This window comes from Ambystoma mexicanum, chromosome 5q, assembly GCF_040938575.1.
Source record: "Ambystoma mexicanum isolate Mex_15411 chromosome 5q, UKY_AmexF1_1, whole genome shotgun sequence".
NCBI classification, from domain to species: Eukaryota; Metazoa; Chordata; class Amphibia; order Caudata; family Ambystomatidae; genus Ambystoma; species Ambystoma mexicanum.
This window is the reverse complement of record NC_090933.1, coordinates 607,702,475-607,715,674: the sequence shown is the minus strand read 5'-3', so window position 1 is coordinate 607,715,674 and position 13,200 is coordinate 607,702,475. Positions and strand designations below refer to the sequence as shown.

At 48.9% G+C, this 13,200-nt stretch overlaps 1 protein-coding gene across 1 annotated transcript in view; it reads right to left on the bottom strand.

Annotated features, from left to right (window-relative positions):
* Positions 1-12,653, bottom strand: part of LOC138497543 (uncharacterized) — a 522,626-nt gene extending 509,973 nt beyond the window's left edge. The window contains exon 1 of the mRNA XM_069621077.1: positions 12,119-12,653. Within this exon, the coding sequence (XP_069477178.1) occupies positions 12,119-12,329 (211 nt within the window). The 5' untranslated portion in view covers positions 12,330-12,653. The remainder of the gene's footprint in view (positions 1-12,118) is intronic.
* Between the last annotated feature and the right edge of the window lie 547 nt (positions 12,654-13,200).

Below are 13,200 nucleotides of genomic sequence, written 5' to 3'. Positions count from 1 at the left end.
ATATTTTTGGAACCCGCCCGCTCAAGTGCCTAATGCGCTGCCACTCTGCAGCCTTGTTTAAGCGCTGCATATGGCATAGAGGATTACCTTCACTGTAGGTGTGCCATAAACCTGCTTGGTGGCAGGCTTTGCCTGTGTTCCACTGCGAGGGGACCCCCTCCTGTACTGCTGGTTACCACATCCTGCTAGGGTGAGCAGTGGAGGTGCACTCTTTTGCTAAACAATATGTTTAAGCTGTGCCTGGAGCACATTTACGTTTTTCTGATTGGCAGTAACCGGATGGCGCAGTAAGCATCAGCTTTTTTAGAAGGGGCCGGGTTCTGGACCCCTGTTGGGGCGTAACCCCACTTCCTAGGGCATTTTGTATTATTTGTATTTATTTATATGTATTTATTTATTTAGTACTTCAAAGAAAAGAGTGTGTGGAGGTGGTTGTAAACAGACCCATAGGGGGCTGTACCTTCCTCTCTAGCCATCACTCAGGGGTTAACCTTTGTCTTTGTTAGTAAAATTCTGTCGCCCTTTACATTAGTTAGTTTCAGGACAACTCAATCCGTTTCATTGGGCATTTCTTTCCCCAATAACAATTGCTCCCTCAGTAACCGTGTTGATTACGTTTAATGAGTTTTCTCTGGACATGAGGAGGAGGGAAATGACCCTTTATGTCCCTATTTAGGGCTGCAGGGCTTGATGTGCAGTTGGGGTTTGCCTGCTCGGCAACACCAAGTCCACTCCTTAAAGGGTGGCGTGATTTCCCTTACTATTTGTCCCAATATGACATTCATTATACAGTTTTTTTTTTCAAATTCAATTTTATTGGTTTTAAACAGCAAGAGTGAATCATGAGCTAGAAGCACAGTCGAACATACATAGAAACCATATATCACTTCTGCCCCTTTTCCAAACTCAGATTCAAATAACGTAACTATAATAACAGTACAGTCAAGCATGGGTCCACTCCCGACGAGTGAACCATGTAGCTCCCCTTCCCTCCCTCCCTCCCTCCCCTTTTATTGCTCATAACACTTCAGTGGCAAGATGATTGCTTTAGTCCGAAGAGACTTGCGACGTGACCACATCCGGAAGTCATTGTCGTTGTGGATCGTGAATCATTAGCAATGTGATCAGGTGTGTGACAGGCACAGGCGTTTAAGTGATAAGGATCTCAATTTTCATGCATCATGAAAGGCAGTTGGTGAATGCTTTTACTGACTAGATGTTGGGTGGGCGTCCGGTCTTGACATGTAATGGCTTGGAAAGTCACTCCACGCTTCTTCGTGTTGCGCCGCCTTGCCGTGCAGGGCTGTCGTTATTTTCTCCATAGTGTAGATGTTGGTGGCGACTTTCAGCCAGTCTTTTTCGTCCGGTAGCCGTGGGGATTTCCATTTTGTAACTAGGGCTGCCCTGGCCGCTAATAGGAGGGGGGATACCAGTCCTCTCACATGCACTAGCTCGTCTTCGTCCTCCTCAAGACCGAACAACATCAGAAGGGGAGAGGATTCTCTGTCTATGCCATCTAGGCGCTTAATCCACCCGAGGACCTCCTGCCAATAAATGCGCACTTTGGGGCACCCCCACCACATGTGCCAGTAGTTGGTATCCGCTCCGCAATGGCGCCAGCATCTGGGGCTGGAGGTTTGGAACATCTTTGAGAGTCTATGCGGATCGTACTGCCAACGGTGGAGTAGCTTTACAGCGTGCAATTTGTATTGGGTAGCAATAGACACTCTGGCGGGCGTACTGCATATCTGGTCCCAGGCCTGCTGGCCAAATTCTCTGCCGAAATCTTTTTCCCATTTGCCTTTGAGGCGGAGGATCGGGGAGTGGTCCTTGGTGATCAGAGCTTTATACATCCGGGATATCAGCCCTTTGGTCGCGCTGGTCGTGTCGAGGATCATTTCAAAGGGCGTTAATTCTCTGCGCGTGGCGGCTTTCCATTCCTCTCTTGACAGCACCCCTTTTAGCCGTAGGTACAGGAAGATCGGGATCGGGTGGATTTAGAGGGCATCTTCCAGTTCCGAGATTGATATAAATTTCTCTTTCCTCCACAGCTGACCGACTCTTTCTAGACCTGCATCAAACCAGGTTTGATACCTGGCGTGTTCGGGGATCCTCTCCCTGATGCCTGGTGACCAGAGGTGGCTCAGTGGTGAGGGCCATGTAGTAACTCCTGTCATACCCTTCCCCTTCTTCCAAATGTTCCACATGGTGCCCAATATCGGGTGTTCGCGCAGTGGTTTTACAAGCTTCGATCTTGGAACCCATAGCCATTCTGCGAGGGTCACGCTGCGAATGAAGTCGTTGTCGAGCTGGACCCACTGGAGGTCCTTCCTGTCTCGTAAGTGTGGGACCAGAATCCTCAATTGTGTTGCCTGATAATATATTTCCATGTCTGGAAGACCTACTCCTCCCAGCTCCTTCGGTAGTATCAGGATGTCATATGCTATCCGTGGTTTTCTTCCATCCCAGAGGAAATCGAGTATAGCTTTCTTGACCTGTCTAAAGAAGTGTTCTGGGATCATGACGGGAAGGACCTGAAATGGATACAGAAAGCGTGGGATGGTCACCATCTTGATTGCATTCAAGCGTCCCATCCAGGAGATTGTGAGTGGCTTCCATTTCAGTAAATCAGCCTTTAGGGCAGCTAGGAGCTGAGGGAAGTTCGCCTCGTAGAGCTGTGAAAGATCACTTGTTATATTGATCCCCAGATAGCGTAATGTGGATTCCTGTATGGTTAGGCCGAGGTGTGCCAGCTCCCTTTGTTGTTCAGGGGAGGGTACGTGGAGCGGGAAGAGGATGGACTTAGTTCTATTGATTTTGAAGCCGGAGAGTATTCCGTATTCCTCAATGAGGTGGATCGCCCGCGGGACTAACGACAGGGGGTTGAGTACGTGCAGCAGGATGTCATCTGCGTACAGGGCCAACTTGTATTCCCTACCGTTCACTCGGATTCCTTCCACGGTGGAGTCCGCCCGGAGAGCTCTGGCGAGTGGTTCTAGGGACAGTGCGAAGAGTATCGCCGACAGGGGGCATCCTTGTCTCGTTCTACTGGTTAGTGGGAACCAGCGCGAAAAATTGGGAGTTCACCATTACTGAGGCTTTCGGGGTCGAGTAGACAGCTTTAATCGCTCGGCGGAGGATAGGGCCGAGGCCTATGTGCTTCAGCGTGGCTTCTAGGAAATGCCATTCGACCCTGTCGAACGCCTTTTCCGCGTCAATTGACATCAATGCTGGCATATCTGGAGATGTCCTAGATTCATGTATAAGGTGGAGGGTCTTGCGTGTGGAGTCAGCGCCCTGTCGACCCAGAATAAAGCCAACCTGATCGTTATGAATTATCGAGGGCATATGTGTCTCTAGGCGGGCTGTGAGGATTCTTGTGTATATTTTGGCATCGGTGTTCAGCAGTGATATCGGACGGTATGAGGCACAGTATTTCGGGTCCTTTCCTTCTTTGGGGATTACTGCTATCAGCGCCTCTGAGAAGGACGCGGGGGCCACTCCGGAGAGAAGAATGTTATTGAAGAGTTCAACCATAAAAGGGAGGAGAGCTCTTTGAAAGGTCTTATAAAAACCTGCCGTGTAGCCGTCATTCCCGGGGGCCTTCCCTCTCGGGAGTCTTTTAATGGCGTTTTCTACTTCTTCTGCTGTAATGGGGGAGTCCAATGCCTGCGAAATATCTGCCGGAAGAGAAGGCATGGAGGCCGCCGACAAGTAATCCGTGATTGCTTCCAAGCCGGGGGCTTCTTGCGAGGTGTAGAGCTTCTCGTAGAAAGTGGCAAAGGCTTCAGGGATATTGGGGGGGCAACGGACTCGGAGTGGTTCTTCTTCTTGTATAGTGGGCACCCACCTCTCGCGACGCTGGCCTCGGAGTCTGGCAGCGAGTAGTGCCCCCGCCTTATTGCCGTGTTCATAGTGCCTCTGCTTTAGGCATTGGAGTCGGTGCTCAATGGCCCCTGTTTCAAGCTGGCGCAGTTCCTCCCTTTTGGCGTTGGCCTGTTCTATCTTGTGTAGCCTTTCCGTAGTCGCGGTTTGCGCCAATTGGTCCAGTTGAGTGATTTCGGTCCGTAGCCTTCTCTCTATGAGTTGTCGTTCTCTCTTTTTGGCCTCACCCTCCCTGATGAGCACCCCTCTCCAGGTGGCTTTGCCCGCCTCCCAGACTGTGTTCGTGGAGACGTCACCTGTGTTGTTTTCTTCAAAGTAGTGGGTGATGTCCTGTTCAAGTTGCTCACGGAAGACCGAGTCTCTAAAGAGCGACTCATTGCAGCGCCATTTGGTCGATCTCTGAGGAAGGGCCATTTGATCCAATGTGACCGTCACCGTGTCGTGGTCCGACCAGGTGACCGGTGATATACTGGTTTCCGTCATTGCCGTTGTGAGTGCAGGCGTTAGGTATATATAGTCTATCCTGGAGTACGTGGCGTGTGGAGTCGAATAGAAGGTGTAGCCTGTGCGTGACGGGTTCTGATGTCTCCAGGCATCTGTTAAGTTATATACATCCATCAGTTCCGCCACCCTCGAGCGTGCGCTGGTAGCTGGAGTGCTTGCGGAGGGGTCGCCGGCTTGCCTGTCGAGTTCAGGGTCCATCCACGTATTGAGATCTCCACCCAGGATTACTTCGCCTTGCGCCTCAGTCATAACCTTGGGAATCGCTTGGTGAAGAAACCGAGATTGGCCTGTGTTTGGTGCATAAATGGATGCGAGCGTGACGGTGGTGCCTTGTATATTGCCTACAAGGACAATAGTTCTACCGCTCACGTCGGACCAAGATCTCAATAACTCAAATTGTAGAGTCTTGTTGATCAGGATGCCCACTCCTGCCTTTTTCAAGGGGCCAGAACCCCAGTGTTCGGAGCCTAGTTTGGGGTGTAAAACTCTCCGTTCCTCGCCTCTGGAATATCGAGTCTCTTGTAGAAAGAGGATATCAAAGCCTGCCCTCTTGAATTCTCGGGATACTAGAGATCTCTTAGTGGGGGAGTTGAGGCCCTTGACATTTAGAGTGCCGATTTTAAGGGTGCCGTGCCTGTCACCTGCTATGTTACGTTTCGTTGACATTGCTGCACTTAGAGTGTTCGTCATGTGTGTCGCGTCGTCTTCGAGGATTAGTTGCCACAGTGGAAGTACACCGATAAGTGTTTTGTGCCTCGTGAGGCATTGCATTTGCGATCGTCCCACCCACCTCCCCTTCCCTTTGGGTATTGGTCATCATACCCAGTGTTCCCGGTTTCAATCTGAGTCCTGCATCTTTCAAACCCATGTGAAACTGAGTCTTAAAGGTGATGGCGCCCGCGTTGGACCAGATGTACGCAGCCGGTCTTTCAGCGGACCGCCAGTGAGGGTTATAGCCACACAACCCCCCCTCACATAGTAGCGTATTATGGTTTTGAGCCCCCTCCCCCCCAATTTGATTGCTGAACATCAATCACAAAAAAAACAAGCAACAAGAACTGTTATTACAGGTAAAATATAGAAAAAAGAAATGCAACGATACGTATAGGTTCAAGGGACGTCATCCGCCGGTCGGTCCTCAGCTGCAACATCAGTGGAGAACGCACAATGTGGGGTGTCCGGCGGGTCTGTGACGACGTCCCACCGCTAGGTACCAAGTCCCTGGCCCATGGATCTCGAACGAGGTTCCTCAGGGCAAGTGACGGGTGGGTGCCGCTTCATCCATTTACATCTGGGGAGTCATTAGGACGTCTATATTTTCTTGCTCCCTTGACTTTATTCCGCTTCGGGCCCTGGGGTCTCCTCTTCGCTCCATCCCGTGCCGAGTCGCCATGTGATTCCTCCCGTGGGTCCGGGCCCACGAGATCCGCGATGCAGTTCCGGATGTCGTCTTCGGATCGGAGCGTTATCCGCTTGCTCTCGTGCTCAAAATTGAGGGAGAAGGGGTATCCCCACCTGTACCTTGTGCCTCGGTCCGTGAGCCACTTCGTGAGGGGGCTGCAGAGACGCCGTAGGGCCAACGTGAGCGATGAGAGGTCTTGGAAGATGGATATCTGGGCCCCGCTGAGGGTGAGGGAGTCTGCCGATCGAGCCTTTGTGAGAATCCTTGTTCTATCCTGGTACCTGTGGAACTTGGCTAGGACGGATCTTGGGCCCCCTGTTGGGCCGCCGGCTCTGTGTATTCGCTCAATTGCGGGTTCGTCCACATTCTCATCTGCGACTAATATCCTGATGATATCGTGTATGGTGTGTTTAAGGTCTGATTCTGTTTCACCCTCGCGCTCCGGGATCCCAAAAAAGCGGAGGTTGTTACGGCGCTCCCTATTTTCTAAATCGTCAATTTTTAGCCGGATGTCCTCTTCTCTCTTCTCTATGTTGCTCATTCTGAGGTTCAGTTGGACTTCCATTACATCGATCGAGACCTGGTTGTTTTCAACTCCTTCAAGCCTCTGTTCTATGTTATCGACCCTCTGGGTCATTCTGTCGATCTTGCCTCCTAGGTTCGCGCCCATGCTTCTGATCTCGCTTAGGAGGGCGGCTATGTCCCCCTTGGTGGCTGCCGCACCCGCCTCGGGGGGCTCGGTTGACATTGTTCCGTTGGTATCGGGTTCCGGGTATGGGGGGATGTATGCGAATCTGGCGAGTTTGCTGCGGATGCTCATGCGATGTGTGGGTGCGAGGAGGCACACGCCCCTATGCTGGGGGCCTTTCCCTCAGCACCGTGGCTTTGGTTGCTTGCCGGCGTGGGATGTGGGATACAGGATGGTGGCTCAGGTGTCCCGGTGAACTGGAGCGGGCGACGAGAGGAGGCACACGCCCTGGGGTCAGGGGCACTACCCTCCGTTCGCTCTGTGCGTCCCTGGTGGCAGTCTCCAGTCTGGTATCCTCTGCTGCTCAGGTTCCACTACACTGTCCTAGTGTAGCCTTTGGGGCTTGTCCGGACTGTAGTGAGCTCGTGGGGGTCCGGCGTGGACAGTTCGGGGCTAGAGGAGGCCCGGATCAGGTTTGTGGGGGAAGGGCCCTATTCGAAATGCTGCCTGGCTGCTGAGGGGGTTCCGCGCCAGGCCCTCAATGTGTGGGCCAAGCTCTGTAGCGTGTGGGGAGTAATTCCCTACTGGGTGGGGGGAGGCAAAAAATTTTTCGTGTCCTCGGGGTGTCCTGGAGGCCCTCGTGCGGGACGCAAGAGTTTGTGTCCTACTCGGCGCCTCGGGGGTCCGCCTCCGCGATGTCGATGGAGGGGGGGGCTCCTGGTCTCCCTGGTCGGCACCTGTTATAACTCCAGGGCGCGGGTAGGAGACGACTTGTTGTGGTTCCAGGGGGGGGGGGGGAGCGCCGTGTCTCCGCAGGTAGGGTGGCGTTGCTGGGAGTCTCTGTGCTCAGGGGCGGGAGCGCCTCTCGGGGTTCTTGGGAAGCCCGCGCGTAATGCGGGCGGAAAACACTCACCCAACTTGGTTGTAGCCGGTCCGCGGGGCCGCGAGAGTTCTGTGATCCGGGGGGGGGCGGCTGACGGGGGTGGTGCGTTGGAGAGCAGGCCGTTCACGGACTCCCGCGGATTCAGTGCTCCGGGAAGGTGCTGCGTAGGAGGCCCGAGGGGGGCGGCTCAAGTTGGGGCGATTTCGAGGGGAAAATCGCTCCAATTCTCGTCGGAGTTTCGCCCGGAAGTCGGGGGCCAGGTACAGGGGGCTCCGTCCGTCGTTGTTGCTCGGGTGGGGGGGCCAAAAGTGGGGGCTCAACGCACTTTTGGGGGTTAGGGAAGCGGAGCTCACACGGAGGGGTTCTGCATCCGTGCGCCCCCTGGCGGCCGTCGCCCATTATACAGTTTTGACTATTGGCGGGGACAAGGTCAGCTCAAGGGTAACTGTTCAGTTTTGTTGCAAGGTAACGTTGAGCAACCCAGATTCTGACTCGGGTGGAGTGTTTGGTAACACTTGCTGGTATGACAGGGAAGGGTTACCAAATAATAACATTCTGGAGCCTGCCCCATAGTTTTCCTCCAAAGGCTTTGCCTGTTTCCGCTAATACGTCTAGCAGTGTGTTACAATTTCTCATCTACTCGAGGAGTACAGGCACGGTTCTGTACCCTCAAGGGAGTTGTTCAGTTTCTTTCATTCTATTTTTTCATACAGCGCAGCAAATAGAGTGCTTGCTTTCACATCTGTGCAGAGCCTTCTGATGCAGGTTTCTAATTCTGGAAGGGTTTATATCAGCCTTTCATCCTTCTGAGATCGATAAGTGAACACCTCACACACCACACACCGTTGGTAGTAATAATAAGCAGCACTCAGATGCCTGACGGTTCGTAGCACTATATATGTGCTATTTTGATATGGGCTTCATTTTTTCCGTCCCCTGATCCCTAGAGAGGCCAGTCAGCCTTGCATGCATACAGAGGCTCAGGCCTCAGTGTTTGAAGGGACAGTGGTCCCAGTATTCCTTCACAACCTTTCAATTACTGGGCACGATAATTATCCCAAAGTCATCCCCCTCCCGTCAGTTTACTTGCCTTTGCACCAGTTTCCTGGTATTTCACTAAGTTAAGCGGAGCCCCTTCCACGGTCATGGGGGTTGGTTAGAAGTTCAAGAGTGTATTTATTTTAAAGGTGTAAGCAAAGCTTCAGTGTGGTTCTCAGGGTACCCTTTTTTTGGGTTGCAAGGTTTTTCCTTAGATAAGTGGAGGAGTTTTTATCTCCTCCTAGGGGAAGGCACAATATCCCTCGGTGGGATAGAGGGATCTGGGAGTGCTGCTCATCTTCCATCCAAGTTATTACGGCCCCTCTATCATAGGGCGTTCCAACGTCTCTACATTAGCCATCCCGAAGGTATCTGTCAGTGCGATTGCCAAAGGGCTGGGATACATTTAGTTAATGACTGGGTTCTCTTAGCCACCTGCATGGCAGGTAGACCTTTTGGGTTCTCACAGGAGATTGTTCTGTTCAGATTTGCTAAGATGGAGGTTAGCATTTTCCGGTAAGCAACTTCATTTTAACTGTTTAGTGATCAGTTCCTTTGCAGTTTAGAGTCTTTCTGAAGACTATGGAATTTAGTGGATCCTCCTTCGGTTAGTTTATTATCCTCTAGTGGATGTATCAACCATGGGGGAGGGGATAAGGTCTAAGCGCCTGGCGCATCTAGCAAGGGGGTTCAAGTATCACTATAATGGTAGCGATTGGATGTAAGATATGTTTTTCTCTTTGCCAACTTCTGTCTCTTAAGGGTCAGGTTTTGTAAATCTCTTCCTTTTGTCATGGTAGCAGAGTCCTTCTCCTAGGGCTCAGGAGGTCTGAGGGTCTCGGTCTTGGCGGTTTGACAGGTTTAACACTTCCTGGAGTTTTCAAGGATTTTTCGGGAATATCGCTTTGTCATCAGGGCCCCCTGGTTGGGCTTTTCTTAGTCAGGATGTTATTTAACAGCTATCTGCTGGGTTTCAGGTGTTGCCCCTCTCTTCCATCCTGCTTTTGCCTCCAGAAGACATACCTTTTCTTAGTATACATATATGACTGGGTACAATTGTGTGTTAAGGACCGGGCTTGGAGTAGACATTTCTGGTTACACAAGGCCCCAAGTCTATTGCAAGTCTATTGCTTTTTAGCTCCACCTAAGCTAGGTCGTCCTATAACATGTTAATAAAATGTCCTTTTTACTCCCACTTTACCGTCTATGAAGATTTGCCTTTCCCATTCTGTTCCCCAGGGTAGTTATGTGAAATGTCCTGTTTCTAATACGATATCTTCCTGTAACGCATGGGATGGAACCTACAAAGCTTTCACCCCCTAGGGGGTTACATTTTCTTTATCTCCAGGAGAACTAAGTGTTTAACTTCTTTCGTTTGCTACTTAGGTTTCCAGAAGATGGTATGAATTTAAGTGTTTTAAATGTTTGATTTGACAACAGAGGAGCTTATTACTCCTATGCTTTTTCCTAACCTTTTACTATAGGAAGACTTTTGTCTACTGTCCCCTCTCCCCACCTGTCCCCCCTCTCATTTTAACCAGTTGGTTTTGGTGGCCTGTGAGGAACGCTGGAATTGGTGCATCTTCCTAGTTTTTTGCAGTTGATACTGCTATGCCTTATAGGGCAGTTATTGAGGCAGCCTATCCTAGGGGAATACTTTTGCAATCAGTTGATTGATCAAAATTAAAACATTTAAAACACTTCTCCTATTATTATTATTATTATTATTATTATTATTATATTATTATTGTATTGTCACTGTTGTATTGATCATGTTGTACTAATGGGATGCAAGGGCTTCAAACTTGCATAATATGAGCCTCCTGTCATGCCATAGAATGACTAATCCCCCTCACTAGCGTGAGAAGGGGGTTTAGATTATATTAAAGACAAGGAGGCGAGTATTATATCACCCACCCACCCTTGATATGATATGATATGGCATTTATGGCGCGCCTATACACAGGTGTTTCAAGAAAGAACATTCTTTGGTTTGTTGTTCTTCCCATCCACCCACCCTTCTTTGCTTGTTGTTCTTAAAGCTACGAGCTGAGAGATTCTGTTCAGGAACGTGGGTCACAGTCACAAGATGTGGAGAGTGCGTGATACGGGAGCTTCGCTGGATTTGTCTTCATAATTTATCATCTGATCTGTGTAGTGGACGTTTGGTTCAAGACAGCTACAGAAAGAGGAGTTGGGATTGGAGTAAAGGACTTCTGTAGAGAAGGGTCCCTGCTCATTGGTCTCCTGCAGGGCATGACCTGTCCTCCATGATGGATGGGGATTCCCCCCTTACATTGACAATGAACTCTATTTAGTTCTGTTTTTACAACTTTTTTGTTTGTAAAAGTTTTTTCTTTGCTGCTGTGGTTTCAGAGTAAAGATTGTAATGCATAATACTCACCTCCTTGTCTTTAATAGAATCTAAATCCCCTTCTCACCCTAGTGAGGGAGATTAGTCATTGTTTTCGCTCACTCGCCAATATAATGAATAGCTGCACTTCTGTTTTCCCATTTCAAGTACTGGGTTACGTGGAAGTTAAAATATCACAAAATTCAGCAATTCGACATTAATTTAATTTCACCTTTTAAAGATGCACTTAAAATAAGACAACGCAAAGTAAGCATAAGATGTTAACAGTGTGTTTTTCATTTAATTTGGATGGTTAAATGTAGCACAAGAACTATGCACCCCCATTAACTATATCTAAGTATGATCTTAAACCCCGGGGGACTTTATGTAGCTTCACTTGCGGGGTTACAAAATAAAAATCTTTCCTCACATTTTCTAGCAGTGGAATAGTAAATTGGTCTCCTGGAATATTTTGTGGGAAAGGACTAACATATCTCCAGCATTGTTTTCACACTACAATTTCAAAAACATTTTAACATGTATCTGTACACCATGGGCACAAATGAGAGTTCTAAACTGAAAGTGACATTAATAGGGTTTATTTTAGAGAGAAATGCAAATTGTATCCAGAATAACGAATTTCTGAATCCCCACTCTTGTAAATTCATATATGCTCTATATTTAATAATTAAACGTTACTGCGTTTAAAAACAGGTCACAGATAGCAGTAACATAAGATCTGTGCCCGGGAAAGTGATATACTAGCAGTCAAGCGTGTGGTATTGATGTTCAAACATTTAACAGTTGGCCGCCTTTTTTGTTTCTTTTTTTTACGATGTGGTACAGAGTCACATAGAAGAAACATCGCCATATACATAACCCCTCGTAAATGGCAGTTTCTGACGGCAAGGGTTTCAAACACAACCCTCGTGAATGCCAGGATTCGCAGGGCTGAAAACTGTGGAGCGCGTCACCTAACAACAGGCGAAAACGCAACAGCGAACACAGGGACACCGATAACAAGCCCCTTCTATAGCCGTAATATTTTTCAGAATCGTAGCATATCGATTTTAATTTCACTTTAATTCGGTCGGAATTTAAATAGCATTCAACTAAGCTATTGTAAATGAAATAAACAGGTTTTCCAGTCAATATCTTTCAGCGCGTCTGCCCGCCCACATTTTCAACTGTTAACTGCGTGCAGTGGATGTACTGTTAACCCTTCCGTTACTGATCAGCAAGGCTTGCTCATTTCAGCCTAACATGGCAGTCCTCGCCCCTCCCCCTCCCATTTCCCAAGACGGCTCTGGTCTGCAGCAGCGTAACTGCGCCGCGCCAATTACCAATCGGCGGTCTGCTACTTACCAGGGGCGATAAAAAGCACCGTGCCTTTGTATTCCTGCTCCCCCTGTCGAGTGAGGAAGTGCCCTGGCAGCTTGAACGTTACTCTACTTCCAGCGCAGACGTCTCCATTGCCTGCTTCTCTCAGCTCAGACAGCTTCTTTGTCCACAACGAGGAATCCGCGGCAACAAAAACACAGACCCACTGCTCCTCGAAGGCATGTTCCCCTTGCATTTGGCCACCAAAATTCGCATGGGTGGCAACCGCCAAGCTGGAAGAGATCACTGAAAACAGCAGTTGTTGCAGCTAGACTGAAATGCTTACAGCAGTAAACGGGCAGCCTTTTTCCCACTGCTGCTTGGCCTTAAGCAAACTGTTATTTAGCCATCTACTTAACAGCAGAGATGCCTTCGCAAGAATCTCCTCAGCACTGTGAAATGAAACTGCTAAGGGAAAAAAACAGCCGAAGTGGTTGATCGTTAATGAGAAGTAGTGACGTGCTTCTAAGCAAAGCTGTTTGCTTGCATCTGATTAAAGTGCAGAGTAGGCCTCACTGCTGATGTCCTTTAACCCACATGACGTCAGCCACAAGTGCACGAAGGAGGGGCAGTAACTCAATAGCTTTGCTGTTCAGAGTACAGCGGAGGCCCTCTGCTGGTTTATCATGAATGTATGCTAAGTCTGCAGTAAATAACAGTTGCATTGAACCTACTACTGAAAAGCTTTTGGTAAGGCCGTTTCCTACTCCCACTATTCCCATCACTATTCTGCCCATCAGACCGTACATTTTTTGATTGTGAGAGGGGCTTATTAGCTTTTCCCTTTCCAACGCACACGTTCTGTACTAAATCTGGACACAAAGTTATCCACTTTTAGGAAAATATGAACAGATTAATGATGCTGAAGTTAGCTTCTTATTCGGCCAGCTGCTTATTCGCAGGCTGAAGTTAGCTTCTTATTCGCAAAATAAGACTTGCATTTTATGGTTTGTTTTAATGCTCTGCGTCAACTGCATTTGTTTGTGAAATTCAACTTGGCTTACACATGTTCACATTGTATTTTTCACCACACTTTTCAAACCCCAAAAATATAATTTTCAGTTCAA